Genomic DNA, 27,599 nt, shown 5'->3' with positions numbered 1-27,599 from the left:
AAATAAAAAGGGAAAAATTGCAATGAATAATGAAAATAAAAATGCAAAGTCATGGTAACAAATATTTTTGGCTCTTGGACTAAAAAATGACTAGTGAGGGTAAGAAGTAAAAGACTGAAATATCCCATGCTGATTTTCTCTTCATGTTAAAAAAAATGACTTTTGCTCATATTTAGACTGATTAGAAATATTTAGAGATGATTTGAGGGGCCTAAAACCAGCAAGGTAGCTCATTAAAACAAAAGGAACATTAACCAAACCATACTTGTAAGGTTACTTTTAACATGGAAGCATAGGGAAAATCTTCTAAGCATATACACCAAAAAGGCACAAAAGGCCTCATCCGCCTTCTAAGTCCAGAGACAAGAAATGGCTTGGAAAAACCTTATTCATTAAGCCAGAAACCTCTAAGTCTCCAAAACACTCTCTGAAAGATTAACAGCGTTAGCCCACTAGTTAGCATAGCAATTTCATGGTTTAAAATATATATATTTAATGACAAGTAAATAAACCAATGATCAGAAAAACTAAAGACTGCCTTTCCCTTTATACTTTATGATGTGTCTAAGGACATTTTGTAAAGTAAAAAGTGTTCAAAACTTAATTTTTGTTTTACAAAAACCGACACCATTAAAATTAACATGATTATCATTCATTCAATCACTGAGGTAACAATATTATAAAAATATGTAAAAAATACTCTAGATTCATAATTACCAGATATGCTAACTCCCATATAGCTAGTATAAACTGGATTATTAAAAAAATAGTTTTGTTTCCTTAAAAACACTTGGTTCATTTGTCACTTCATATCAGATATTTACTATCCTGAATTACCAAAAAAAAAATTACAAATAAAAATAGCAATGTTTATACTCTGGGTTTCTTGTTCGGCGGATCCTGAAGACTAAACTTCGGAATTTCACCGGAAGGAGCATATGGAATTCTCTTTGAAGACACCTTTTTGCCAATTGTTTCGATCTAGGGGGAAAAGAAATTTTAGAAAGAAAATATTAACAACTATAACACATAAGGGTAAAAACTTACACAAGTGTACTAAGAGAGAAAATCTAATTAGATATTTTGTGTTTAAAAGTGGAAAACATTTCCCAAGCTGTCTGGGTTGCTTTGAAAGATCTCTGGTTCTTTCTGTGTTTCTTATGTCTCTAAGGTCACTCTATATCCACTTTTGATACTCACATCCAGACACTTGCTCCTGCCATTCCCTGCATCAGAGACCCCCAGAGTAGAGCATAAAAAGCATTTACCACTCTTACTAGTAGCATATATGAAAGCAATTAATGGACCAAATTCCAGTTAACTTACTAGTCTTATGTCCTATCCTAAAAAATTGTGGAAGTTGTAATGGCAGTTTTTAAATAATTCTACATTTCTTTCTTCTCTACAGCATAGGTAAATATACTGTAGAACTGTTATAAATGTCACAAAGAACTTTGTCTTTGTATTAATTGTCCCAGTTAGTGACTATCAATTCTATTTAGTGATTCCATTCCTATTTTTTTAGTCCTTACTAGGAAAGTTAAATTTTACAAGAATTCAGGGCCTCCCCGGTGGCGCAGCGGTTGAGCGCTGGGTTGCAAAGCTGCCCGCGGCCTCTGCAGCGCTGGTTCGATCCCCGGCTGCTCCCCGGCCACCAGAGGAGGGTACCACATGGCGCGCAGAACTCTCCTGCTGCCCGCTGCTCCCCTCAGCAGTGTACTTCGGTCCTTCTGCCTGTTCTGCTCCCCGGTCTGGCTCTGGTGAATTCTCTCACCCTCCCGCCCTTCTGACTGTACCCAGTGCTTGTATAAATAAATAAATAAATAAATAAATAAATAAATAAATAAATAAATAAATAAATAAATAAATCTAAAAAAAAATTTTTTACAAGAATTCAAACTTGTTTTAAATATATATTCCTTTACTTATCTTCTCCTTAGATGAGTAAAACAAGAATGGCAGAAAATTTGTCTGGGCCTTGTAAATAATTTTTTTTAAAAGATTTATTTATTTATGCATACAAGAGCTGGAGTACAGGCCAGAGATGCGGGGGGTGAGAGGATCACCAGAGACAGAGTGGGGAACGAACAGGCAGACTGACTGAAATACACTGTTGAGGGGAGCAGTGGGCAAGACAGGAGAGGTGCTGCACCATGTGAGTAGCTCCCTGGCTGGGGATTGAACTTGTGCTGCAGAGGCTGCAGATTGCTTTATAGTGCTGCGTCTTAACCCCTTGTGCCACCAGGGAGGCCCCCTGGGCTTTGTAAATAATCTTTAAAAATAACATCACAGAGTTTAAGTCATGACTGGAAAATACAGTCATGTTGTTATTAAGGGGGTGGGAGAGGAGATAGTCCCTAAGGCCCTTGATGAAGTGTTAACAGACAGCGATGCCATCTGCTTCTTGCTACAAGTGAATCTCCTAGGAGTGAGAAATGGGCACTGAATTCTAAATGAGAAGGCTCTTCAATAAGTCGGTGATAAGTTAGAGAACCACATCAGATACTTCTTCAAGACGGCAGGTGCAGCGCAGAACCACGCAGCCAGTTCTAAGTATTGTCCCTCTCTTCTCCGCTCAGGGATGATGCTCATAGCCATCTCCTGGCATGTTTCTTTGTCCATCCCCACCTTCTCCTGAACCTCCTATCCCATGCTCTCTGCTCTGAGGAAATGAAAAGTAACTCCTTCTTATTAATGCTGTGGGACCACTGGTAGAATTGAAAGAGATGCAACATAAATATACTGCTCTGGGCAGAGGTTTCTTTCACCTCTCTCGATGTTTCATAATTAATTGGCAAACTTTGAATTAGAGGATTGCCAGTACCAATGAAACACCTGTAATTTTCTTGTTAGCACCTGTATTATTCATTCCCATCTCTTACAGCAGTAGGACAGAGCTGAGCACTCAGAAGGTATAGAATCCCATACCAACATGTCACAACTCTACCATGTTTTATAGGCACAATGTTTCAAAATATTTGTATTGTGACCAGGTTCCAAGGAGGTTGATGTGGTGCAGACAGTTCAGCAGAGCAGTATTGTTGGCTCATGGGGTAAAAAAAATATATGCTTTCTTACGTGATCTTTATGATATGAGGTAAGGAGGGCACATTTTATCCCTATATGATAGGCAACTGATGACTTCCTGTATACTTCGTAAGGGTGACCAATGCTTTATGAACTCTAAGTGGCAAATTTAAGGTACCAGTAGTTACAAAAATCCCCGAGACTTCCCAGGGACCTGACCCATGGCCATGTTTCTCCAGAGTTATGTCAATGCTAACTGAGAAAATATTAAAGTTCTAAAGCTCAAAGCCACTAAAAAACAAATGACCCAACAAACAAAACCAGACCAGGCTGTGATTACCTGGAAGCCAATGGTCTGAAGTTCATGATGGAGCCCATCCAGGACACGTCGTCCGTCAAAGATAAAGGCGGGCTTCAGCATTTTTTTATGAATCCGCTCATAATCCAGTTCCTGTAAAGACAGAAGCAAAGGAACAATTAGAACACATACATGAATACATACTCAGTCCCAATTGATATTAGAACACCATTACAATTTCCCTTAATACCATTTCTGTCACCTCACCTTAAACATGTCCCACTCGGTGCAAATAACAACTGCATGGGCACCATCACATGCTTCATATGGATCCTTGGAAATGGTGACAAGTCGGGACACTGTAAGCACAACAGTAAGGGAAAATTGGTGATAGGAAAGGAATTATTTGAAATTATACATTTTAGCACTAGGATTGCAGGAAGTGTTGAGGTCTGACAGAGTGGAATGGGTTGGCTGAAGTGTGAGTAAGGTTAATAGCATGGGGTCTGTAGTACCCCTATCTTTGCTCCAGAAAGATCTTCTTTATATCCTTGGGACTTGTTAGGCTATGTTGGAAAACCATTAGACTAACTTTAAGCTGAGCATTTCAAATCAAAGATGGTTAAACAATGCTTCAGAATTTTTTCATTTTAGAGAAATGAAGTTGATAAGAGTGCCTAACCAATGATATGAATGATAAAAACTAAGTAATTAAAGGTTTCTGGGGAGCAAGTTTGGGGGCCTGCACTTATGCATGAAACTCAAAGCCTTACCTTGGTTATCCTCTGAAACTCCTGGATGAGAAAGATCCACGACTATTTGTTCCCTTGGTACTTTTGGATCATATATATGGAGGTGTGCACCTTCATCCATCAAATATTTGCTAATATATATACTAGAAGATTCTCTAAAGGAAAAAAATCAGTATTACTAAGCTTTTAAATGACATATATTCTAATACCTAGAAGGTTTGATATACAGATAAGATTCTATTGTGAGAAAATAGAAGTTATTTTTATTCTTTATTTTTTTAAAGATTTATTTATTTATTTATTTATACAAGCACTGGGTATAGTCAGAAGCACGGGAGGGTGTGAGGATTCACCAGAAATAGAGCGGGGAACAGAACAGACAGAAATACACTGCTGAGAGGAGCAGCAGGCGTGGCAGGAGAGGTCTGAAAGCCACGTGGGACCCTCGCTGGCGGCAGGGGATCGAACTGGCAATGCAGAGGCTGCGGGCAGCTTCGCAGCCCAGCGCTCAACTGCTGTGCCACCAGGGGAGGCCCTATTTTTCTTCTTTATGCTATATACACACATGTATTTCACACACATCCACCAAAAATCCAAATAAAATGAGGAGTTAACACTCTCAAAGGGATTAAAATATTTTAAAGAACAGATACCTTGTATCACCAGTGTCCTTTTTGAATGCAAACCCCAAAATAGCTATCTTCTTATCCGTCACTGTATTAAACAGACTGTCTATAATCCGGGAAGCAAACCTCCGTCTCTGGTAGTCATTCATATCTATGACCTGAAATCATAAGAGTGCAACAATCAGTGAGTGAGGGGCAGTGTGTGCCAGACATTGCTCAGAGTTTTGTGGTGAGTACTACTGTATGGATAAAAGCCTTATGAATAAGGAGACAAAAAGATTGACCAACCTCTTAAGTATTACAGATGTAAAAATTTTTAAAAAGTTACCCTTCCTTAAAGCCATCCCAGTCATTTTCATTTTCATTTCATTTTATTTCATTTCAATTTTCCACACATCAGGCTGAGATGAATGTAGAGATAGGGAGCAAAGCTAAGCTTCAACTGTAAAAGCATTTGAGGGTCTGGCTATAAGGCCAGTATAAGCAAGGTTTATTGAAGACAGTCTTCTCCTTAGCTAATGTCTCAAGAGTGTTGGAAGCGAGGTTATAAGCAATCAAATCCCAAAGTACTCCCCCTTGTAGGCTTATGTCCATCCCTTCAGTGTGAGTGGAAATTGGATAGTCAACAATGGACAGTTACACCTGCCTCTGGATGGACCATGATACCATGGACATTTGGCACATGAATTAACTGAATGTTATGAGAGTAAAAGTCTCTGATCAGCTAATCTGTGACTCTTCTATGAGTTTATAAACAAGATTTCAGATTGATGATCAGATGAATATAAAAGAATTTTTTTGTTAACAGTCTAAGCTTCTGGGGGACATCACCAAGCCAGAGAGCTTGGGGAATGGGTCAAATGTTTTGGAAAAGCAAAGCTTTACCTGCAGTCCCCCCAATGGACAGCAAGATCAAGTCATCAGGCTAGACTGAGTGAAATGAACTTAAAAGTATGTATTTCCCTTTAAAAAAAAAAAAAGTATATTTACTTATATTCCCACCAGCAGCCGAAGTCTGAAAAATTACAAACTGGGAAAAAATATTTGGGGAAGGTATGTATCCTAGCACAGTTTTCTCATCTGTCAATGGGAGATAGTATTAGATGATATAGGTAAAATTAGTGATGAGGATAACATGAGATTATACATATGAAAGTATTTAAAAGAGTTCCTGGCACAGCATAAGGATGCAATAAACCTGACACTATTCCCAACTTGGGAAGGGTCTCTAATTTTAGCTCTGTGGATTTCAATGGTACAAAACAAAATTATGGGCAAGCTACTTGAAGGCATTACAAGTTCTTCCTTAACTTTGTTTTTTTTTTTTTTTTTTATTTTATTTTTTATTTTTTTTTATTTTTTATTTTTTTAAATAGAGGCATGTTTTATTTATTTATTTATTTGTTCGTTTGTTTTGTTTTATACATGCACTGGGTACAGTCAGAAGCGCGGGAGGGTGAGAGAATTCACCAGAGCCAGAGCGGGGAGCAGAGCAGGCAGAAGGACCGAAGTACACTGCTGAGGGGAGCAGCGGGCGGCAGGAGAGGTCTGCGCGCCATGTGGGACCCTCTGCTGGTGGCCGGGGAGCAGCCGGGGATCGAACCGGCGCTGCAGAGGCTGCGGGCAGCTTCGCAACCCAGCGCTCAACCGCTGCGCCACCGAGGAGGCCCTCTTCCTTAACTTTGATTTCATGACTTTCAAGATAGAGAAGAATTACAATTAAGAATAAAAGTTTGCTTTACTCTGGGCTTAAATTTAGTTATAAAATTAGAAGAAACTCTGGTTTAGTAGAAACTTCCATCATAGTTGATTAGTAAAGACAAAAACAAAAACAAAAAACCCAGTAAGTAAACCTAAAATAAATAAACTGAATATAGTAATAGTTGAGATACTGAATAAATAAATCTTACCAAATACTTCCCAAAGGATGACAGGTTTTAATTAAAGATTAATCAAAAGTTGATGACTATAAAGATACCTGCTGCCAATAACGAGCTACTTCAGGCAAATTCAGAGCCTCACAGAGATAGACCAAGTTCAGAACATCTTTTTGAAAGCAGCTCCCACCAAAACCTGAAGAAAAAAATGACATGGCAATATTTTCATTTAAGAACCATATAACTGAATCATGTGACAAATCTATCATAGTAAATCATGCTACAATTTCTGAATAACATTTGAAAGTTGGAAAATTGGTGGGGTTACACATTGCGTGAAATTTGCAAGCAACTAATCAACCCTATACACAATTTTCAAATAATTTTCTAGCCAAAGCTTTATTAGGGATATATTTTCTATTTTTTCCTCATTCATACAGTATCACTGACCCACTTCTCTTATTCTAGCACAAGGCTGTCAAATGTTTATGGACCAGATATTTTAAATATTTTAAACTTTGTCAGCCACAGTCTGGCACAACTATTTAACTCTGACTTTGTAGCTCAAAAGCAGACATAGACAACCTACTCAGCATGTCTATGTTCCCATAAAACTTTATATAAAGCAAGCTGTGGGTCAGGTTTGGCCTGAGGGCTGCAGTTTTCTTATTCTTGATCTAGTGCAGTACATGCTGAGGGTGGGCACAGGTCAGGGTCAGAAATACCTAGCTAGCCTTTTATCAATTGCAGGCTTTGATCAAGTTGCAAATATTTCCCAGATCCTTGATCTTCTCTATAAAGGAAATATTAGCACCTTCATAGCAGGTTATAAAAATTATGAACTGGGCCTCCCCGGTGGCGCAGCAGTTGAGCGCTGGGTTGCGAAACTGCGCGCGGCCTCTGCGGCGCCGGTTCGATCCCCGGCTGCTCCCCGGCCACCAGAGGAGGGTCCCACATGGCGTGCAGACCTCTCCTGCCGCCCGCTGCTCCCCTCAGCAGTGTACTTCGGTCCTTCTGCCTGCTCTGCTCCCCGCTCTGGCTCTGGTGAATTCTCTCACCCTCCCGCGCTTCTGACTGTACCCAGTGCATGTATAAACAAAACAAACAAACAAACCAGCAAACAAATAAATAAAGCATGCCTCTATTAAAAAAAAAAAAAATTACGAACTACTGAGATATAGAATTGCTGGGTGAGAAATTGGTATATAATATGACTTCAATAAAATACTAGCTAATTTTTGGGGGGGTGCTAAAAAATAGTAGCTAATTTTATTAAAGAGCAGGTAGAATAAAAAAGAAAAAAATAGAAAAGGCCAGAGAAATAAGTAATAGGAAATGGCATAAGGTCCCAGAAATGCAGATAGGGACATCTATGGTCCAATATATATACAAGACTCTTTTACACTAGCCTTACTAACTTATATGTAAAAATACAGTCAATTCTCCTTATTCTTGATAGTTACATTCTACAAAATTACCATGAACTATGAATTAGCAAATACTGAAACATTATTGCTTGGCAAAACACAGGATCAAGTTCCAGTGAGCTTCTGGTCACATTTTTGTAAACCAATCGATACCTAATCTTGTTTGATGGGTATTAATGTTTATTTGTTGTATCATTACCATTGAACTCATAGCCCAAAGTACTATAATTCATGCCTGAATGAAGCTTATCTAATGTATATTTTCTCTGTAAGGTACAGCAGAGCCTCTGGCATTTCACAACACTAGGCAGCAGCACCTCAACAGTCTGTGCTAGAGCCATTTTAATCATCAACAAAAAGCACAAAAAAGTGATACATGTGGCATTAACCAGAACACAAAATGATCACTTGTTTATAGGATGAAACAGAAAAGCAAGAGCATCACCTTATTCAACTTCAGCTGGGAATGTAACTGCAGAGTCACTCAAAGTTTTTGCAATTTATGTCTGCCAAAAACCATGAAAGCACCATGACTATTGGTTGTGGGTTACAAATAAATTTTAGTGGGGGGCTTTCCTGGTGGCGCAAGGGATTAAGTCTCAGCACTATGAAGCTATCTGCAGCCACTGCAGCACAAGTTTGATCCCTGGCCAGGAAGCTACCCATATGGTGCAGCAGACCTCTCCTGTCTTGCCCACTGCTCCCCTCAGCAGTTTATTTCAGTAGATTTGCCTGTTCTGCTTCCCACTCTGTCTCTGGTGAATCCTCTCAACCCCCACATCTCTGGCCTACACCCCAGTTCCTGTATACATAAATTTTTTTTAAAAACTTTTAAATTTAAGTGGGTAGACTAATTCACAAATACATAATCCACAAATGATAAGGATCAACTTTGTTTCACCCTATAACAAACATTGGGAAAAGCAAACAATATGGACTTTTTCCTTATTTACCTCAAGAAGGTGTGACACAAATATTTCCTATGTGGCCTCCAAATGTAGTCTTCCTAAATGCTCTCACTAAATACAAATTTATTCTTCCTAAAACACTGAATTGTTTATCTGACTACTCCGTCAGTAATTATTAAACCATATAAGCAACTATATCAGCAAGAATTTCACTTAGAAAATCCCTGATATGAAGGCTACTTGGATGAAGGCTACTTGTATACATATTTTGAAGCATGAAATTAAACAAGGTTAGAAATCTACTAAATAAGCCAATTTTATGTACATAAAAATTTTCATTTACCAACACTGGCTTTCAGAAACTTATTTCCAATTCTCTGGTCCATTCCAATGGCTGTTGCCACCTCTTCTACATCAGCTCCTGTTGCCTCACAGAGGGCACTTATAGAGTTAATGCTGCTGATTCTCTGAGCAAGGAAAGCATTTGCAGCCTGGGGGGGGGGGGGAAAGGAAAAGTACAATGAGCTAAAATACTAATTTTACACATCTAGATAATAATTCATTGAACTAATGCAAATTACTAAAGGAGATATAAAAGTTAGTGATGGACTCAATTTTTTTTTAATATTAAAAGAGCAGGTTTAGGAACTCCCTGGTGGCGCAAGGGGTTAAGCACAGCACTATGAAGCTATCTGCAGCCTCTGCAGCACGAGTACAATCCCCGACCAGGGAGCTACCCACATGGCACAACAGACCTCTCCTGACTCGCCTGCTACTCCCCTCAGCAGTGTATTTCAGTAGATCTGCCTATTCTGTTCCCTGTTCTGTCTCTGGTGAATTCTCTCATTACTGCACCCCTGGCCTGTACCCCAGTTCTTGTATGTACAAATAAATAAATCTTTAAAAAAAAAAAAAAGAGCAGGTTTAGGGACTCCCTGGTGGCTCAAGGGGTTAAGATGCAACCTATGAAGCATGTGGCAGCCACTGCAGCACGAGTTCGATTCCCGGCCAGGGAGCAACACTCATGGCACAACAGACCTTCCTGACTCACCCACTGCTCCCCTCAGCAGTGTATTTCAGTCAATCTGCCTGTTCTGTACCCCATTCTGTCTCTGTTGGATCCTCCCACTCCCCCATGCCTCTGGCCTGTACCCTGGTACTTGTATGCATAAATAAATAAATCTTTTTTAAAAAATAAAAGAGAGCAGGTTTATTATGAAAAGAGAAGGAAGTCAAGGATGCTTGCACAGACACAAGCAGGACACAAGAGTTGCCCCTGAAAGGGATGGGTTTGTTAAAAGAGAGGCCTTCACAGGCACAGGGGGCAGCCCTGGGAGGAGAGATGCCTCTGCTGCTTTGTGAAGGGAGAAGGTTGGCGAGGAGAAACACGGCATAGGCACAGGCAGGCAGAAGAGCTCTGCTGATGGACTTAATTGAGGAGGCAATGGATGGGCTGCTAAGAGAACTATTTTAAATTAAAGAAGAAAGATGAGTATGAAGGATAAAAAGAGAAGGGAAAGAGTAATTTAAAAATTACTATTTTAATGTACCCTTCATTTCATTAAAATTTTAGACTTCTCCAGAATATCCTACACCCTGATATTTGGTCCTCCTTATAAAAATTATTTTACAATATACAAGAATATTATCTCCAAAAGTCTAGCTTTTATTAATAGTAAGAAAGCTTGTCAAGTTTAAGAGAAATAAGTCTTTGGCTTTAAATTTAATGGGAAGGGCCTCCCTGGTGGCGCAGGGAAGCTGTCCGCAGCCTCTGCACTGTGGGTTTGATCCTGGCCGGCCAGCGAGAATCCCACATGGCGCAGCAGACCTCTCCTGTCTTGCCTGCTGCTCCCCTCAGCAGTGTATCTCGGTCGTCTGCCTGTTCTGCTTCCCACTCTGTCTTTGGTGAATCCTCTCACCCTCCCGTGCCTCTGGTCTGTACCCCAGCTCTTGTATAAAAATAAATAAATCTTTAAAAATAAACAAATAAATAAATTTAATGGAAAGCTGATGCTAGATACCAACCAGTTTGGAAAGTTCTGAAGACCAAGTGTTAGTGGTGAGAATCTTGTCTCTGGGAACCCAGTGCTCATATACAGCACACAGTGCCTGCACAGCCTTCTGACCCTCAGGGGTTTCATCTCCTCCAATCAGTACTCTGTCGGGATTCTTTAAGTCCTTGATGGCTGTTCCTTCTGCTAAGAACTCAGGGTTGGACAGCACCTGGAATCCCAAAGTCAAGGAAAGCTTAAAGCTAGAATGAATGGTGGGCCACTTTAAAGCATCAATATTTATCAATACATAAAAAGAACCAGTCTTACGCTCCTTTTTTTTAAATACCTGTAAATTCAAATTGGGTTTTGTATTTGCATCAAATATTCGACGAATACTTTCTGCTGCCCGCACTGGAACTGTGCTTTTCTCGGTTACAATTTTGTACCCATGGGAATTTTGCACGATGCGTCTAGCACAAGCTTCAATATACTTCAGATCTGCTGCACGGCCTTTGCCCATTCCATAGGTTTTTGTTGGAGTGTTCACCTGATGAAAGGATATGAGATTAATAACACAGTGTGTAAGATATTGAGTGATTTCAAGATATCCCCTGGACTATCAACGAACTGGTCAAGTGGGAAGCTAGCAATCATCAGTAGCCCTGATTTAACCCTATTAGTTCCACAGAAATAATACATTATATAATCATCAGGAGCAACAGCTTGAAGCATCTGCAGAAAGCATTCAATACATTTTTGTTGAGAAGCTGCCATATGTATGTTAGATACTAGGGCAGGTACGTTCCAAGCTAAGACCTAGAGATATAAAGATGAATGAAACAGTTTTTTCCTAAAGGAGTTCATAGTCTGAAATGAGATATAGGTTTTGATTATGTTGGCCTTTAAAGCTAAACTTACACTTCTTTTCTACTCTTATTTACAAACCTATAGTTAGTTTTAAAAAATATTTGCAGCATCACTTAAAAATGCTTTCTTGGCTCATAAAAGCTAAAAATTATCTAGCATCTTTAAGATACAGACTACAATGTAGACAAAGGCTATCAAGCAGAAAGAAAAATAAACCATGAGTTCAGAACCTAAGCATTTAGTTTTGGCTTCACTGTATCAGGTAACCTTGGGAAAGTGTGGTTGCTTTTGTCTCAATGATCTAATTGGAAAGTGAGGCTATCAGTCTCTCTAAAGCCTAACAAATGAGTTTTGTGATGATCTGATAAAAATGAAAGTGTTCTAAGAAAGTTTCCAATTCTATACAGGGATTGGTTTTGAACCAGTGGTAAAATGCATCAATTCTCTTCTCTAGACAAGCTTATAACCTAATGGGATACTAACTAAAGGAATCAAGTCAAAATAAACCAAAACTTGAAACTGAATTGAGGTAAGACAAGTGAGAGAAAACTTGTTTATATGCATGGAACAAATTAGGAAAAGACTTAAATGTGGAAGTCAGGGTGCAATGGAGTACAGAATGGGTAAGGTATGACATGCTGGTTATGGTGATGACGACATGGCTTCTCCTGGTAAAGGAACACTGAAGACAACTGAAAAACAATGTGTATAAAACTATTCCTGTCTGGAATTTTCCTAAAAATAACCTGAGAGGGGAGGAAAGGGAATCAGTAATGAAACAAGATCAGTCATGACAATTGTTGATTTTAAAAGAGAATGGGTAAACAGGGGTTCATTATATTACTACTGTCAGCATGTTTTCTATAAGTTTGATATTTTCCATAATGAAAAGTATACTACAAACAAACAAACAAAAATCTTATCCAGAGAATGATGGGAACTAGATGGCAGATCCTGTTATATATAATAATAAGTTGCTCAAACATGCACACAAAGTAGTAGCTTGGAAAGATTCAGGGCAGCTCAGGTTGGATGAGCAGAGAGTCAAGTGGAAAACAAGCTCTTTGTGCCAGCACACCCTGAGGTGGACTCTACTGTTTGAAAATAGATCTTTTTAAAACATTATTTTGACAGAAAATTTCCCTATTCCCATTACAGGTACGAGTTATTCAACAAGATAACTTGTTGATTTTCTCCAAGTAAACTCCAAAATATTTTTTTCATTTTCGATGTCTCTACCCTAACTCTCTGCAAACTTAAGTAGGGAATGTGTAGGTGAGTCATAGATGCGGCATCACTTTCTCTGAAGTAATTAAGGAGGCCTAAAAGAGAGACTGAATTCATAACATGGTTTTACCACTGGCTGCATTGCCACTTTTTCCTGGGATTCACATATCCTCACAGTAATGCTTTTGTCTCACCAGTCAAAAAACAACCCCTTATTGAACAATCTGCAATCCTTAATAACATGTATAGTCAATTCAACAGCATCTACTCTCTATTTACTCTGTGCTTCTTTTCTTTACCTCATGAGACCTTCTCTTTATTCCATAAGGCCCTAAAGGTCTTGAGTCATATAAGCCACCTAGCTCAGTCACCAACTGGCAACACTACATCGTCACACAGAATATTTATTTTTGGGCCTCCCTGGTGGCACAGGGGGTTGGGCACAGCGCTGTGGGGCAGTCTGCAGCCTCTGCAGCGTGAGTTCGATCCCCGGCCAGCCAGGGAGCAACCCACATGGCACAGCAGACCTCTCCTGCCTTGCTCACTGCTCCCCTCAGCAGTGTTTCAGTTAGTTTGCCTGTTCTGTTCCCCACTCTGTCTCTGGTGAATCCTCTCACCCCCCCCCCCATACCTCTGGCCTATACCCCAGCTCTTGTATGCATAAATAAATAAATCTTTTTTAAAAAAAGAAATTTTTTTTAAGATTTATTTTATTTATTTATGCATGCAAGAACTGGGGTGTAGGCCAGAGGTGTGGGGGAGAGGGGATGAAAGGATTTACCAGAGAAAATGGGGAGCAGAATAGGTGGATCTACTGAAATACACTGCTGAGGGGAGCAGCGGGCAAGACAGGAAAGGTCTGCTGTGCCAAGTGGGTCAGCTCCCTGGCTGGGGATTGAACTCATGCCACTGGAGATAGCTTCATAGCACTGAGACTTTAACCCCTGCGCCACCATAACTCCTGCACCACTAGGGAGGCCCCTATTATAATAGATGGTGATGGGGAAAGCAAGAATTAAGTTATGTTGGTTCAAATATGGGATTACCAGAGTTTAGTCCCAAATGCTGGTTCCATATTTTCATTACACAGGTGCAACAGTTCAGTCATATTATAAGCTAATGGTGTCTGTGGTCAACCCTGATAACCTAACCAACTTATGAGAAGATCCAACAACTAACTTGAAATGACTTGGAATATGAAGTCATATATGGAATTCATATACAATTCATAATTCCTATATAGGAGATGCCTATAAATTTACAAACTTATTCTCTTTACCTCTATCAACTAGTGGAAACAATAAATAATGAAACAAATATATACTATAACCACTTGTGCCCACATTACCAGCACTTCCTAATTCTGGATCTCAGACTAGAACTTTCTCTGAATGTATTTGTTCAATGACCTGAAATGACATATTTTACCAGATGATTCTAGGATTTGGTAACGTGTTAGACAAAGTTTATTGACACCCAAAATTCAACTGGACAACTCTCTGCTAAGCAATGCTATAGTTTAATATCAATAGGTTTACTATTAAAATATAATGAAACTTCCATATAGATAAGAATATATTAACATTCACACAACAAAGGAAAGTACTTACAGAAATAAACACAAGGTCAGCTTCTTTAATGGCATCATCAATATTGGTAGAAAAAAATAAGTTTTTTCCTCGGCAGGATTCTACCACTTCTTTTAGTCCTGGCTAAAAAGCAAAAAGGAGTTGTACATGCCAGTCATGTGAAATAAAAACTCAGCAATATAGACTTATATTTGTTAAGTGGGAAGATTATATTATAATTTAAAAGTCTAGACTTGCTCTTAAATAACACTTCTGTAGAAAACTCAAAGGTCATTTTCCAAAGAAGATTAAGTGTACATTATGTAACATTTCTAAATAAACCAAACTTACTTTAATTGCCATAATTGAAACAGCAACACATTTTTGTTGTTATTCTGGTAACACTGGTTTACAATACTGTATCAGAAACTCATTTTAATGCTGTGTCATTGCTTACTACATGCCACTTGATAAGTATTAACTCTAGTATCAACACAATTATCAGAAAATTCAAGGTCTTCTGTAATTTCAAGCAAACATCTGATTTTGCATTATCATTGTGAATGCAGGTTTTTACTCCAAAGAATTCAGATATACAAGTGATAGTGAAATAGTCAATAATTAATCTCTATAGAGTATTTTTTCTAAATCAGTCATTACTATTTTCTTATCATTAAAGTGGTCACCTTACCCAAAGAAATATACAGATTTAATACAATCTCTATCAAAATTTCAATAGTTTTCTCCAAGGAAACAGAGCAAACATTGCTAAAGTTTGTATGGAACCACAAATACCCTGAATAGCCAAAGTAATTCAGAGAAAAAGGAAGAACAAAGGCACTAGTTTTCTAAACTTCAAATTATACTACAAAGCAATAATAATCAAAATGGTATGGATTTGGACTAAAAATGGACACTAAGATGAATGGAATAGAATTGAGTGTCCAGATATAAACTCCTTATATGATCAGTTAATTTATGACAAAGGAATCAAGAACATACAATGAAAAAAGGAAAGTCTCTTCTCTAAGTGGTGATGGGAAAATTGGATGACCACATGCAAAAGAATGAAACTAGAATACTATTTAATATACAAAAATTAATTAAAAATGAATAAAAAACTTGGATGTAAGACCAGAAACCATTATATATATATATATATATATATATATATATCTCAACTCTTCATGATTTTGTCCTTTCTAGACCTAAGACTATCAAATATACCCTTTCTTTTTTTTTTTTAAGATTTATTTATTTATGCATACAAGAGCTGGGGTGCAGGCCGGAGGTACAGGAGGTAAGAGAATTCACCAGAGACAAAGTGGGGAGCAGAACAGGCAGATGCACTGAAATACACTGCTGAGGGAAGCAGCGGGCGAGACAGGAGAGGTCTGCTGAGCCACATGGGTCACCTACTTGGCTGGGGATAGAACTAGTGCTACAGTGGATGTGGATATCTTCATAGTGCTGAGACTTAACCCCTTGAGCCACCAGAGAGGCCCCAAATATACACTTTCTTCTTGCACTTATAATTTATTTCCCTGTTTACCTGAAGTATTTAGCATGCTCTATTTTTTTAACAACCATAGAAAAAAATATAAAATCACTGTTTCTACCTGTGGCCCTCCCCAGTGACTACCCCCTTTACTCCCTCTAAATTAAACATAAGTCTTACTCCTTTTATACACTCACTTTCTTCCTCAATCTTCTACCATTTATAATTGTTCTTACAAAAGTTACAATAGCCCTCATATTACCAAATGTAATGAATATGTCTCAGTCCTTATTTCTCCTGTACTTGGCATAGTTGACAGCTTACTCACATACTGATCACTGTGTTAGTAACTCATGATCTCATTTAATGGCACAAATTTTGCACACAAATTATGTACCCAGTCATATAAGCCAGAAACATGGATATCATTCCAGATTACTTCATCTCCTTCATCCTTCTTACATAATTAATAATCACATCCTATCACATTTCCTTCTAACTAAATCTCTAATTAATCTCTAATTAAGGAGGCTGAGTACTGAAAAGAATATGTTAAATATTATAATTTCATATCAGTTATCATTTCTCTATCAGTGGCCATGACTTAAATAGTCCCCAATAAGGGCTTCCTGGCATGAAAATGTGGTATTTACAATGAAAAATCTATGCCATAGATTTTTAAAAAAGATTTATTTATTTATGCATACAAGAACTGGGCTGTAGGTCAGAGATGCGGGGGTGAGGTAGGGAGGGGGGGATGAGAGGATTCACCAAAGATAGAGTAAGGAGCAGAACAGGCAGATCTACTGAAATGCACTACTGAGGGGAGCAGCAGGTGAGACAGAAGAGTTCTGCTGTACCATGTGGGTCAGCTCCCCGGCGGTAGATGAACTCATGCTGCAGTGGCTATGGACAGCTTTATAGGTTGTGTCTTAACCCCCTGTGTGACCAGGGAGGCCCCCATTTACAAATTTCTTGAGCAAGTATCCTTAACAACTAAGAAAGACATGAAAATCAGAATCCTAAAGTTTGTCACTAGCTAAAAGAAAAATCACTCTACCTGCTAAAAAGATTCCTTCTAGAATTTTAAATAGCAATGTCATTTTTTTTTAACTCCAAAGTCAGTTGGGTTTTATAAAAAGATTCCATTCCCTTTGTAAGCTACACTAAATAATGAGGAACTAAAACAGCTATGTGTTATCATCATCTAACTTTCTGGCATAGACACATTAAAGATGAGATAAAAGAAAACTTTAAAGACCAAATATAACCATTAAATAAAACCAATGCAATTATGTAATTTCAGTGTTCTGAGATCTGTGACATTGCTCCTAATGGGCACAGTGCTAGATAGATTTTCAAACCTCTTATGTTCAAACATTTAAAGAGATTTAAAGAAGAAAAACTTATTTGTGAAATAAAGTGTGAAACAATAGAAATACTTATAAAAGGTAGGTTATTGAGAAAAAATAAGATATGGAAAAGAAGTTATTTTAGATCTTAATCCTCTTAATCTAACAATATATCCCAAGTAGATTCAGTGTTAATGTAGAACACACGGTTTTAAATTTAAAGCACTGAAGTGTTTGGAAGAAGAGTTTCAGATTTCAAATTGGAACCTGACTGGATAAAAATATGGCCAGGGAACATATCTTGTCAAGTGATTTTTGTTTTCTCCAGGAAAAATGTCTAATTCCAATATATTCTAGACAGCTTTCTTTTTTTGTACTTCAGAATATCCTTTGTTTTTTTGTTTCTAAACAAAATTTTTATTGAAGTAAAACTAAAGTACAGAAAATGCATATACATTAGGATAGAAAAGTGTGTAGCTCAATTTTTAGAAGTGAACATACTTGGGGAACCACTATCCCTATCAAGAATTAGAACATTAGCAGTTAATCAGAGCCTGCACTATGCCTTCTCCTAGTCACTACCTCCAATCAAATTACCATCATAGTGAATTCTTTTTTTTAAACTTTTTTTTTTAAGATTTATTTATTTATACAAGCACTGGGGTACAGGCCAGAGCCACAGGAGGGTGAGAGAATTCACCAGAGACAGAGTGGGGACCAGAACAGGCAGACTGACTGAAATACACTGCTGAGGGGAGCAGTGACGAGGCAGGAGAGGTCTGCCACGCCATGTGGGTAGCTCCCTGGCCGGCAGGGAATAGGATAGCTCCACAGCGCTGTACTCAACCAGCTGCGCCACCAGGGAGGCCCCATCATAGTGAATTCTATCATCAGATTAGTTTGCCCACATGTGGATTTTACATATTTTCAATATTAGATATTGCCAAGCAGTTGTACCAACTTACATTCTGGTCAGCAGTGTATAAAATTCCAATTGCTCTAAATCCTTGTCAATACTTGATACTGCCAGCAGTGATAATTTTAGTCATTTGGAGGGGTGCGCCTTTGTTTTTGAAGACTAAAGTACACTGCTGCCAGAATTAATCACTAAATGGTAGGCTATAAATATGGCTTACAGGGTTTGAATGACTTACTGCCCTTAATGGATATTAGAATTTAAAACTCTTTATAATGTCACCTTTCCAAAATGTTTTTTGAAATTCCCCAAGGGCCTCCCTCATGGCGTAAGGGGTTAAGCACCACACTATGAAGCAATCTGCAGCCTCTGCAGCACAAGTTCCATCCTCCCACTGGCCAAGGAGAAACCCACATGGCGCAGCAGACCTCTCTTGTCTCACCTGCTCCTCCCCTCAGCAGTGTATTTAAGCCAGTATGCTGTTCTGCTCTCCACTCTGTCTCTGGTGAATCCTCTCATCCTCCTGCATCTCTGGCCTGCACCCTAGCTCTTATACGCATAAATAAATAAATCTTAAATAAATAAATAAAATTCCCCAAAATCAAATGTTGTAGTAATTATAACTGAAGTATTTAAAGAACTAGTATGGGCATGTCATCTGTAGAAGCAAAGGTAAAACAAACAAGTTACTACATACACTGAGGTGTTTTCTTTTATCCTCAACCTGTTCCAGATATGGAGTAAATCCATGTTGGGTGGTTATTACTCTATGGGTGCTTTTTCATAGATTTCTATATTTCATGTGACCATAAATATCAGTTAGATATATCTTACAGATTAAACTGGGTTGAGACTTCCCTTCCAGAGATTTAACATAACTAAACATTAGAGCTGTTAAGTGTCTTATAAATAACTAAGATTTCTTGGGAAAAAAATAGAATATATTAATGTTGGATAGAAAATGCTACCATTGGGCCTGCGTGGTGGCACAGGCGGTTGAGCAGTGCTGTGAAGCTGTCTGCAGCCTCTGAAGTGCCGGTTTAATCCCCACCGGCCTCAGTGCAACCCACATGGCCAGCAGACCTCTCCTGTCTCGCCCGCTGCTCCCCCAGCAGTGTATTTCGTCAGTCTGCCTGTTCTGTTCCCTGCTCTGTCTCTGGTGAATTCTTTCATCCTCCCGCACATCTGGCCTGTACCCCGGTTCTTGTATGCATAAATAAATCTTAAAAAAAAATGCTACCATCACTTTTTCGGTGCTTCTCTGTTGGCCTTCAAAGGTATATCATTAATTCATTTTATAGTGAAACAATAAAAAAGGGGACACAAATAGCTTAACAAAAGTGAGAAGATATATTCCTAACTATAAATTCTCTAAATTCACAGAAATTTTGAAATTCTAATTACACAAATTTGTGATATTAATCACTAAATATGAAAGACATCATTTCTCAGCCCAAGGTTCTTAAAGGGGTTAAGTACCACACTATGTAATATACTTACTTATATTACAAAAAATGTAATATACTTACACAAATTATAACCATCCAGTTTTATTTAATTTTACTAATACCACTTTTTAATTTTACTATATAATATGGTAACTATACTAGTAGACAAAATTTTAAAAAAAGAGAAAAAAATTACCCACAAACTCACTGCATTAATAAAATCACTATTAATAATTTAATATATTTCTTTCCAGTTATTTTCCCTGGCCATACCTGAAATAATTGTAATTACAACGTCCATAATACATAACATATATAGATTTTTCCAGATAGTTTCTTATCAGTTAGTCATTTATTTTTATATTAATAGTAAATTAGTCAACGAAAACAACATAAGAACAAAGGGCTGTTTGATATAGTTTACCTCATAAATAGGAAGTGTAGGAGAGTTCCATGCATTGATTCTTGATTCATTGACATCAACAACTGTTACCCTGATTTCAGGGCACATATGAGCAATGACACTACATGTGGGTCCTCCAACATAGCCAGCACCGATGCAACAGATCTTCTTAATTTCAAACATGATGGTACTAAAAGGCAAACAGTAAGACTGTTCTATTGTAAACAGAAAATACAAAGAAATCACACTGCACATTCATCACACTTTATAAAAACTGTCCAGATACTGGGAAAGATTTCCTACATTTATAATCATTAAGAATTATTAAAATAGGGGCCTGTCTGGTGGCCTAGAGGTTAAGTCACAGCACTATCACTGTGATGACCTGAGTTTGATCCCTGGTCAGGGAGCTAACCCACATATGACTCAGCAGACCTCTCCTGTCTAACCTGCTGCTCCCTTCAGCAATGTATTTCAGTAGATCCACCTGTTCTGTTCCCCACTCTGTCTCTGGTGAATCCTCTCACCCCCTGCACCTCTGCCTGCACCTTAGTTCTATGCAAAAATAAATAAAATCTTTAAAATATATATATATAAGAATTATGAAAATAGTGCTGAAAAAATTAGCATCCCAATTAGCTGATCTAGCCTGTTCTCAGCTACATTAGCATAAAACATGGGAGTTGGGGGGAGGACATGGTGGGAAAGGACATTATAATAACTAGTATAATTGAAGAAGACCACAAAGATTATAATGACATCCTATCTAGAAAATCAAGAAACGAAATAAAGCCTTATTTATGTCTCTAATACACCAGCAAATTTGAACTTTGAGAGAAAGTTCAAGGTAAAGAGATCAGTGCACTTGTTTAAATAAATGCTGATGTACAAAAACCAGTGTGACAACAGGCTTAGACTAACACGATAGATACTAAGATTAGTTCCATAGTCCAAAAATGGCCTCTAAATTATACTCCCTGTACAATTTGCCTTTAGCAGTTTATTTTTAGGTAGTTGGTAATGATTTTAAACTCTATTTCAACTGTAGTCAGAAACTATGAGGTAGTTAAGGGAAAGTAATTTCTGCAGTTACCAAAGCTGTTACAGAAATTTTGATAGATTTTTCAAAAGTCAAGAGATGAACACACTCTTTAATGAAAATAACAAGGGACTGCATAATAACAATGTCAGTTTGTTCATTATAATGAGAAAAAGAACTGTGAAACTGATCAGTCTTAAAATTTTAGTCTTTACCAAGTCCTCGGGCATCATCAACTCTAACCCACTTATGGATTCAAAATGGGGGGGACAAAAAGGTAATAAGAGAGTTTAATAATTTGTTAATATACTCCAGAGCATGGATTAGAGCATGGATTAGGTATTCTGGAAGGCTGATCTATTTACTATGTCTGGTAAATCTATCACTACTATAAAAAGATACAAAGCCCATAATGAAGATGATACAATTCTCTTAGATCTGAACCTGTGTTAATCAAAGAGTATCTAACTTACAGTGGTTTTCTGGGTAGACTTCCTACTGCAAGAGAATGAACTGACCAAGCTATATACAAATCTTGGCCTGCATTAACACAAAATTAAAATGACTTAGAAATCAATCTTTTAGTAGTCATGAACGGTAGATATAAATTCCTATCAGTCTGATCTGTAATGACTTTTTCAAAACAAAAACATAATTTTAGTAAAACAGTAACAATGTACAGAAGTTAGAATCTAATGATTCTATGAAAGAAAGCAACATTCCTAGTACTATACATGCAAAGGGAATTTTTTATTTTTAGTTTTAAATATGTAATACATACATATGGTTCAAAAATTAAATCTGTATAACAAGGTATTCAAGAATTCAAGAATATCTACCCCAACCCTACTAGCCTCTTCACTGCTTTCACAAGCAACCCCTTTATTAGTTCCCTGTGTAGCCTCCCAGTATTGTTTTGCACAAGTAAATACATGTAATATATATATTGTAACAATCCATTCAGGAGGCAAAATACCATATACACCACCAACAACTGACATTTTTCAATTAATCCACTCTGAAAACCAAGCCTCTTTTTTTTTTTTTTTTTTTAACAGTTAACTATATTCCATTGTATGGATGTACTTGCCAGGAAATATTAAAGCCATGCTAAATGTGGTAGATTCTCTCCTTAAAGACCTAAGTAAGTGGGCTAATAACTCCCTATTATCACTTGTGAAGCCAAAAAACATGATATTCCTACTAAATTTTGTGAATTCCAATATTCAGCTCAGCATAAACTAATGAGTTTAGTAAAATTTAATTTTGACAACCATGCATGTTGTCTTTTTTCATTCTCTAATTTTCAGTTCTGCCCTTTACCACTCGCTAGGCATCAGGTGCTCCACACACAAGGAGAACGGGAACAGCAGGGGAGGAAAAGACCGCATTGGAATTGCCAAGTGGCTTAGGGGACTGTTTTCCTAAAAAGGTCCCAGTTATGGGAGGGACAGTTGAGCACAAGTGCATCACTGCCCGCATCTCGAAGCACAAAAACTCGGCATTTGGCTTCAAAAAATTGTTCACACTTGCTACACACTTCTTCCCCTCTTCTCCTTCATGAAAAATTAATATTCCTATTTAAGAGTCTACTATGGGGGCCTCCCCGGTGGCACAGTGATTGAGCGCTGGGTTGCGAAGCTGCCCGCAGCCTCTGCACCGCCAGTTCGATCCCCGGCTGCTCCCCGGCCACCGGAGGAGGGTCCCACATGGTGCGCAGACCTCTCCTGCCGCCCGCTGCTCCCCTCAGCAGTGTCCTTCGGTCCTTCTGCCTGCTCTGCTCCCTGCTCTGACTCTGGTGAATTCTCTCACCCTCCTGCGCTTCTGCTTGTATAAATAAATAAACAAATCTTAAAAAAAAAAAAAAAAGTGAAAGGGAACTGGTCACATGCAGGTAACATGGTTAAGTTATATAAAGCAGTATACTCAATTAAGTGACAAAATGAGAGTAAAAGTCCTCAGGGAAAGATCATTGAAATAAGAAAGCATCTACCGCATGGCAAATGGAGAATCTGAGTTTGGCCTAAAGAATGAATAGAATAGGGCCTCCCTGGTGGCGCAGCGGTTGAGCGCTGGGCTGTGAAGCTGCCCGCAGCCTCTGCAGCACTGGTTCGATCCCCGGCCGCTGATGAGGGTCCCACATGGCACGCAGACCTCTCCGGCCACGCCCGCTGCTCACCTCAGCAGTGTATTTCAGTCCTTCTGCCTGCTCTGTTCCCCGCTCTGGCTCTGGTGGATTCTTTCACCCTCCCGCACTTCTGATTGTACCCAGTGCTTGTATAAATAAATCTTTAAAAAAAAATGAATAGGATATATTTTTTTAAAAAAGGCAAGTGAGGAAGGACATTCCAGATGAGAAGAAGGGAATAAATAATAAATAAAGATATATTAAAAAGTAAGGACAAATAAGTGAGGAGCTAGCTAATTAGCAATGAAGTGGATGCTAAGGAAAGGTAATAATTGTCTCCTAGGGAGGAAAAGAATTGAAAGTGGGTCTTGAATACTGCTTTCAGGAAAGCATGCCAACAATGTCATGGACCAATAATATCTTTAATAATTTAAGGTAACATAGCTGAAAGTGACTATAGGAATCAATGACATTAATGCAGCTAAAATCTAACATACTCCACTGAAGGAAAGCAGTGTTAGTAAAGGGGATGATCAGTCTGGAGCCTGGAAAGAAAGAGTTAAGAGCAAGAATGACAAAGTATTAATTTCAGCACCATTCAGAGAAAAGTGACACTAAATCTGAAAGTCAGAAGAGTTCTCTGGTTTCAGAGAGGTGGGGCAAGAACAAACTTTCCCAATGCTGGGATGATATAATCCCTGAAAACTGGACTGTTCTGATTCCACTATGGCTTGAGAATTTAGATTCCCAGAAATCATAATACTAGAAAGGAGTGATCTGGATTTGAGACACAAGTATTAGAGTCACTGGAATAAAATTATTCTACTGTGATAGCAAAATTCCATTTTAGTGTACCCATCAGTCTCTGATGAGCTTAATTACCTCAAATTAATATCCAAAGTCTCATTAACTCCAGGTGCATGGGGTAAAAAAAAAAATCTACCTTCCAGATATGCAAAGTTGATGATCAAGTCCTGAACTATGATGAACCTGAAGAATTACCACACAGTAACACACTGGATAGCTAGACAGCCTCTCTCTCTAATTAAAACCAGTTTCTAGGATAACTAAAAAGTGGACTCTCAAATATTTTGGATCAGAGGATCTTTGGGTGTTACCACATAATCCCACAGCCAGTGGCTATTAGGAAAGCCTAATGTCATTAATCTCCATCATAACAGGATCTGCTAACATTCATATAGTAAACATAGATTGAATGTCTCCATGATGCAACTCTTAGGCTCAAATTGTTCACAGTTAATAAAGTGCTCCTGGACTAACAGTTCTTATTGCTGCTCACCCAACACCTAGACCAGTGAGCTCTCAATAAATATTAAATGAATGAATATCTCCCCATAAGGGCCTATCTTTTTTAGATGAAGACTGTTACATCAATATCCTTGGCTTGGATGGCTGATCATAGTATTTTTGCAGATTATCCAGAATCCTATCATTCTCTCTTGTCTAAGTAGAACTTCAGCCTTCAGCGTGTCTCCCCAGAGTTACTTCTTATCCACCTTGATTGCCAAGCTATATTCGACTTGCCTTATATATAACAGCTAAGATAAACTCTTGGTAACAGGCGGACCTGTATTATAGCACTGCTTGGGTTTGGGGATATTTCATTTTATGTTTCTATTTCATATTACATGTGGTTTGTAGATGACCCAATGGATGTAAAATTTGTGCAAATCAAAACAAATTGTCGCTTAGAAGTTTCAATAAAATCCTCAATAAACTTTAATATGAAAGATATTGATACACTGTTAGCGCTACACTTTGCTTGACAAATATATCTTGTGATTCCGTTTTATATTTCGACTTGGATGTAACTCCTAACTCTCCACTGTCAGGGAAACAGGAATGTTTGCTTACTCAATGAGTCAGTTTGAAATAAATTTTTACTTCTGTACTTTGGGAAAGTCACAATAAACCAGGCCATTCGAAAACTACTCTTCATCTAAAATTTTATGAGTTCTCATCAATATTTCAAACTCGAAGGCTAACATATATAGGGGAGCTCCTACTACAAACTCAACTGAATTTAATTCCTCTGTTCTCCACCCCTCTTCAGCATACTCTGCACAGCCACCCAGTAGTTCAGGCAACAGGTTTATAGCTGGATACATCAACTTCATCCATCATCTCAATCATTTCCAAAAATTAAATACTAACAGATGACTGACCCAAGGAAAAAAAATTGGAATATGTTTATTAGATATTGGTTTTATGTCAGAAAAAGGAATTCAACAATAGAAGAGAAATGAGATTCTTTCTGTGAGAGTTGTCTACCACTAATTTACCTTAAACTAGTTGCAGGGACATTAACAGGCACGTCTCAGAGGAGACAGAAGCTCTTTCATTTCCAGAAGCCCCCTGAGAAACAGACCAGACTACTGTTCTCCATTTCTTAGGGGATCTGAAGAAACTCAAAGACTCACTGTGTCTTTGAGGTTAGTCAATGGACAGTTACTGCTCTGTATACTGGTGAATAGCTCCCTACCAGTGAATTTCTCTTTTCTATGTGCCAGAATTCTCAATCCTACTCAATAATCTTCCTTTCTATAGGAGGTAAAATATTTTAAGGTCTCACACAAACTTGATCTCCTGCAGCACCCAAGAAAGGCCTCCCCTAACATGAAATAGAGCAATTAAATGGTGTGGCGGCCAACAGTGGATTCCAGGAGAGTCCATACAGATGTTAGGATGGAATGTCGTAGGATGCCGCCCTCAAAGGGGCTTTCTGGCTTCGTTTTCTGGTTTAGTTTCTTAAGAAGAGCGGTCAATGATGTGAGGAAAGCAGCAGGCCCTTAAGTGAGCAGACTCCAAACACTAACAAAAGACTATGACTCTGAGACCAAAATGGGGTCGGTCCCTAACCCGAGGACCACTCCTTCGGTGCACGTTCAGCCTTCTGGGGCGCCGGGGAAACCTCATTTGTTTGAAGTCAAAAAGTGGGAAAAAGCAGAAAAAGCAGCAGTTGGAAGACCCGAGAGTCTAGAATTAAAAGCTCAAGTTATCCCATGGCCAGAACAGCAGATTCCAAAGGCGGCTCCCGCCTAGAGCCCAAAAGAGAAGCCGGGGATGGAGAGAGAGGAGACCTGGACGGAGCTCAGGGAGCGACCGGGAGAAGCGCTCACACCTCCGCCGCGCACCCCCACATCCTGCGGGACCCCAGCAGCATCCTGACCCTGCAGCAGGGCCAGCCCAGGTAAAGGCGCTTACCCACTTCCAAGCACCGAGCCCGGCTGCGCTCCTATCCCGATAGCTCGGACAGCTCCTAGCTTGGGCCGCGCTCCTGCAGCTGCTGCACCCGCGCCCGGCGCCGCCAGCTCTCCCTGCACCGCACGGCCCTCCCTCAGGCTGCAGGGCGCCGCACCCCGAGTCCCGGGCCGAGCCAGCATTTAAGGCTTCAGTCCGAGAAGGGGGAGGGTTCGCTCCGTGGCAGCCAGGCCCTCCCAAACTCCGGCCGGCGCCGCATCCTTGCCCCACCCACCTCCACCCCACTAAGCCCGGGGTCTGGCCCTATTTCCGGCGGGCCCAGGCCCAGGCTCGCGGATGGGGCGGGGCTAATCCTCCTGAGACGGGAAAGGCCCCGCCCCCGGCGAGCGTGGACGAATCCGCTAGCGCCAGATCAGCGGCCCCGCCCCTGCCGCGAGCGGCGATGGGCGGAGCTACGGGCGCGCTGGGTCCACTGGGGCCCCGGGGGCCGGGATCCTGGTTCTGGGCTCCGCGGGAGACGGAGGCCTCAGCTGCGGTGTCTAGACCGGGTTTTCATGGCAGTCGGCGCTGAGGTGGGGCTTCGTGCGCGGGGGTCAGCCCGACTCGCGCGGCGGGTGTACAGGGCCCGAGGGGACCGGAAGGTCCCGGCCCCCTTCCGGCCTCCCCAGCGGCCTGGAGGGCTGGCCCGGTCTTTGCACCCCTGGACCCTCCAGGTCAGATCGGGCCGCGGTTTACTCCCATCCCACACCCTCCAGGCCCCTGGGTCCACCGCGCCCTCCGGGCCAGCGGCCCAACGTTTAGTCAGATCCTGTCTGACCCACAGCTTCTGGGAAGAAGCAGCCTCACGTCTGGAGGATGCTGAGTTCCGTCATGACTGGACCAGTGGGTGCCCACGCCCCATCCCTGGCAGAAGTGGGGTGCCCACGCCCCATCCCTGGCAGAAGTGGGGTGCCCACGCCCTCCGGGCATGTTCTTCAGGGTTACTTCTGCCCAATCCTGCATCTGGGATGTCTGTGCATGAA

At 39.7% G+C, this 27,599-nt stretch overlaps 1 protein-coding gene across 2 annotated transcripts; it reads right to left on the bottom strand.

Moving 5' to 3' along the window:
* Window positions 1-870: 870 nt before the first annotated feature.
* Window positions 871-26,624, bottom strand: UGDH (UDP-glucose 6-dehydrogenase; the record flags this gene model as incomplete). Of its 2 annotated transcripts, XM_084233566.1 has the most annotated exons (12): window positions 871-981; window positions 3,368-3,478; window positions 3,593-3,684; window positions 4,099-4,232; window positions 4,731-4,861; window positions 6,682-6,776; window positions 9,259-9,406; window positions 10,941-11,138; window positions 11,256-11,456; window positions 14,614-14,715; window positions 20,210-20,378; window positions 26,585-26,624. In XM_084233566.1, the coding sequence occupies 11 exons, from the start codon at window positions 20,369-20,371 to the stop codon at window positions 871-873; spliced, it is 1,485 nt and encodes a 494-aa protein (XP_084089692.1). The 2 variants fall into 2 exon arrangements, with proteins under 2 accessions (XP_084089692.1, XP_084089691.1); XM_084233565.1 differs by lacking the exons at window positions 11,256-11,456; window positions 26,585-26,624 and having other exon boundaries at window positions 20,210-20,371.
* Window positions 26,625-27,599: the final 975 nt, after the last annotated feature.

The sequence above is a fragment of the Talpa europaea genome (genome assembly GCF_964194135.1).
Source record: "Talpa europaea genome assembly, chromosome: 5".
NCBI lineage: Eukaryota > Metazoa > Chordata > Mammalia > Eulipotyphla > Talpidae > Talpa > Talpa europaea.
The sequence above is the reverse complement of the archived record's forward strand: the minus strand, read 5'-3'. Positions and strand labels throughout refer to the sequence as shown.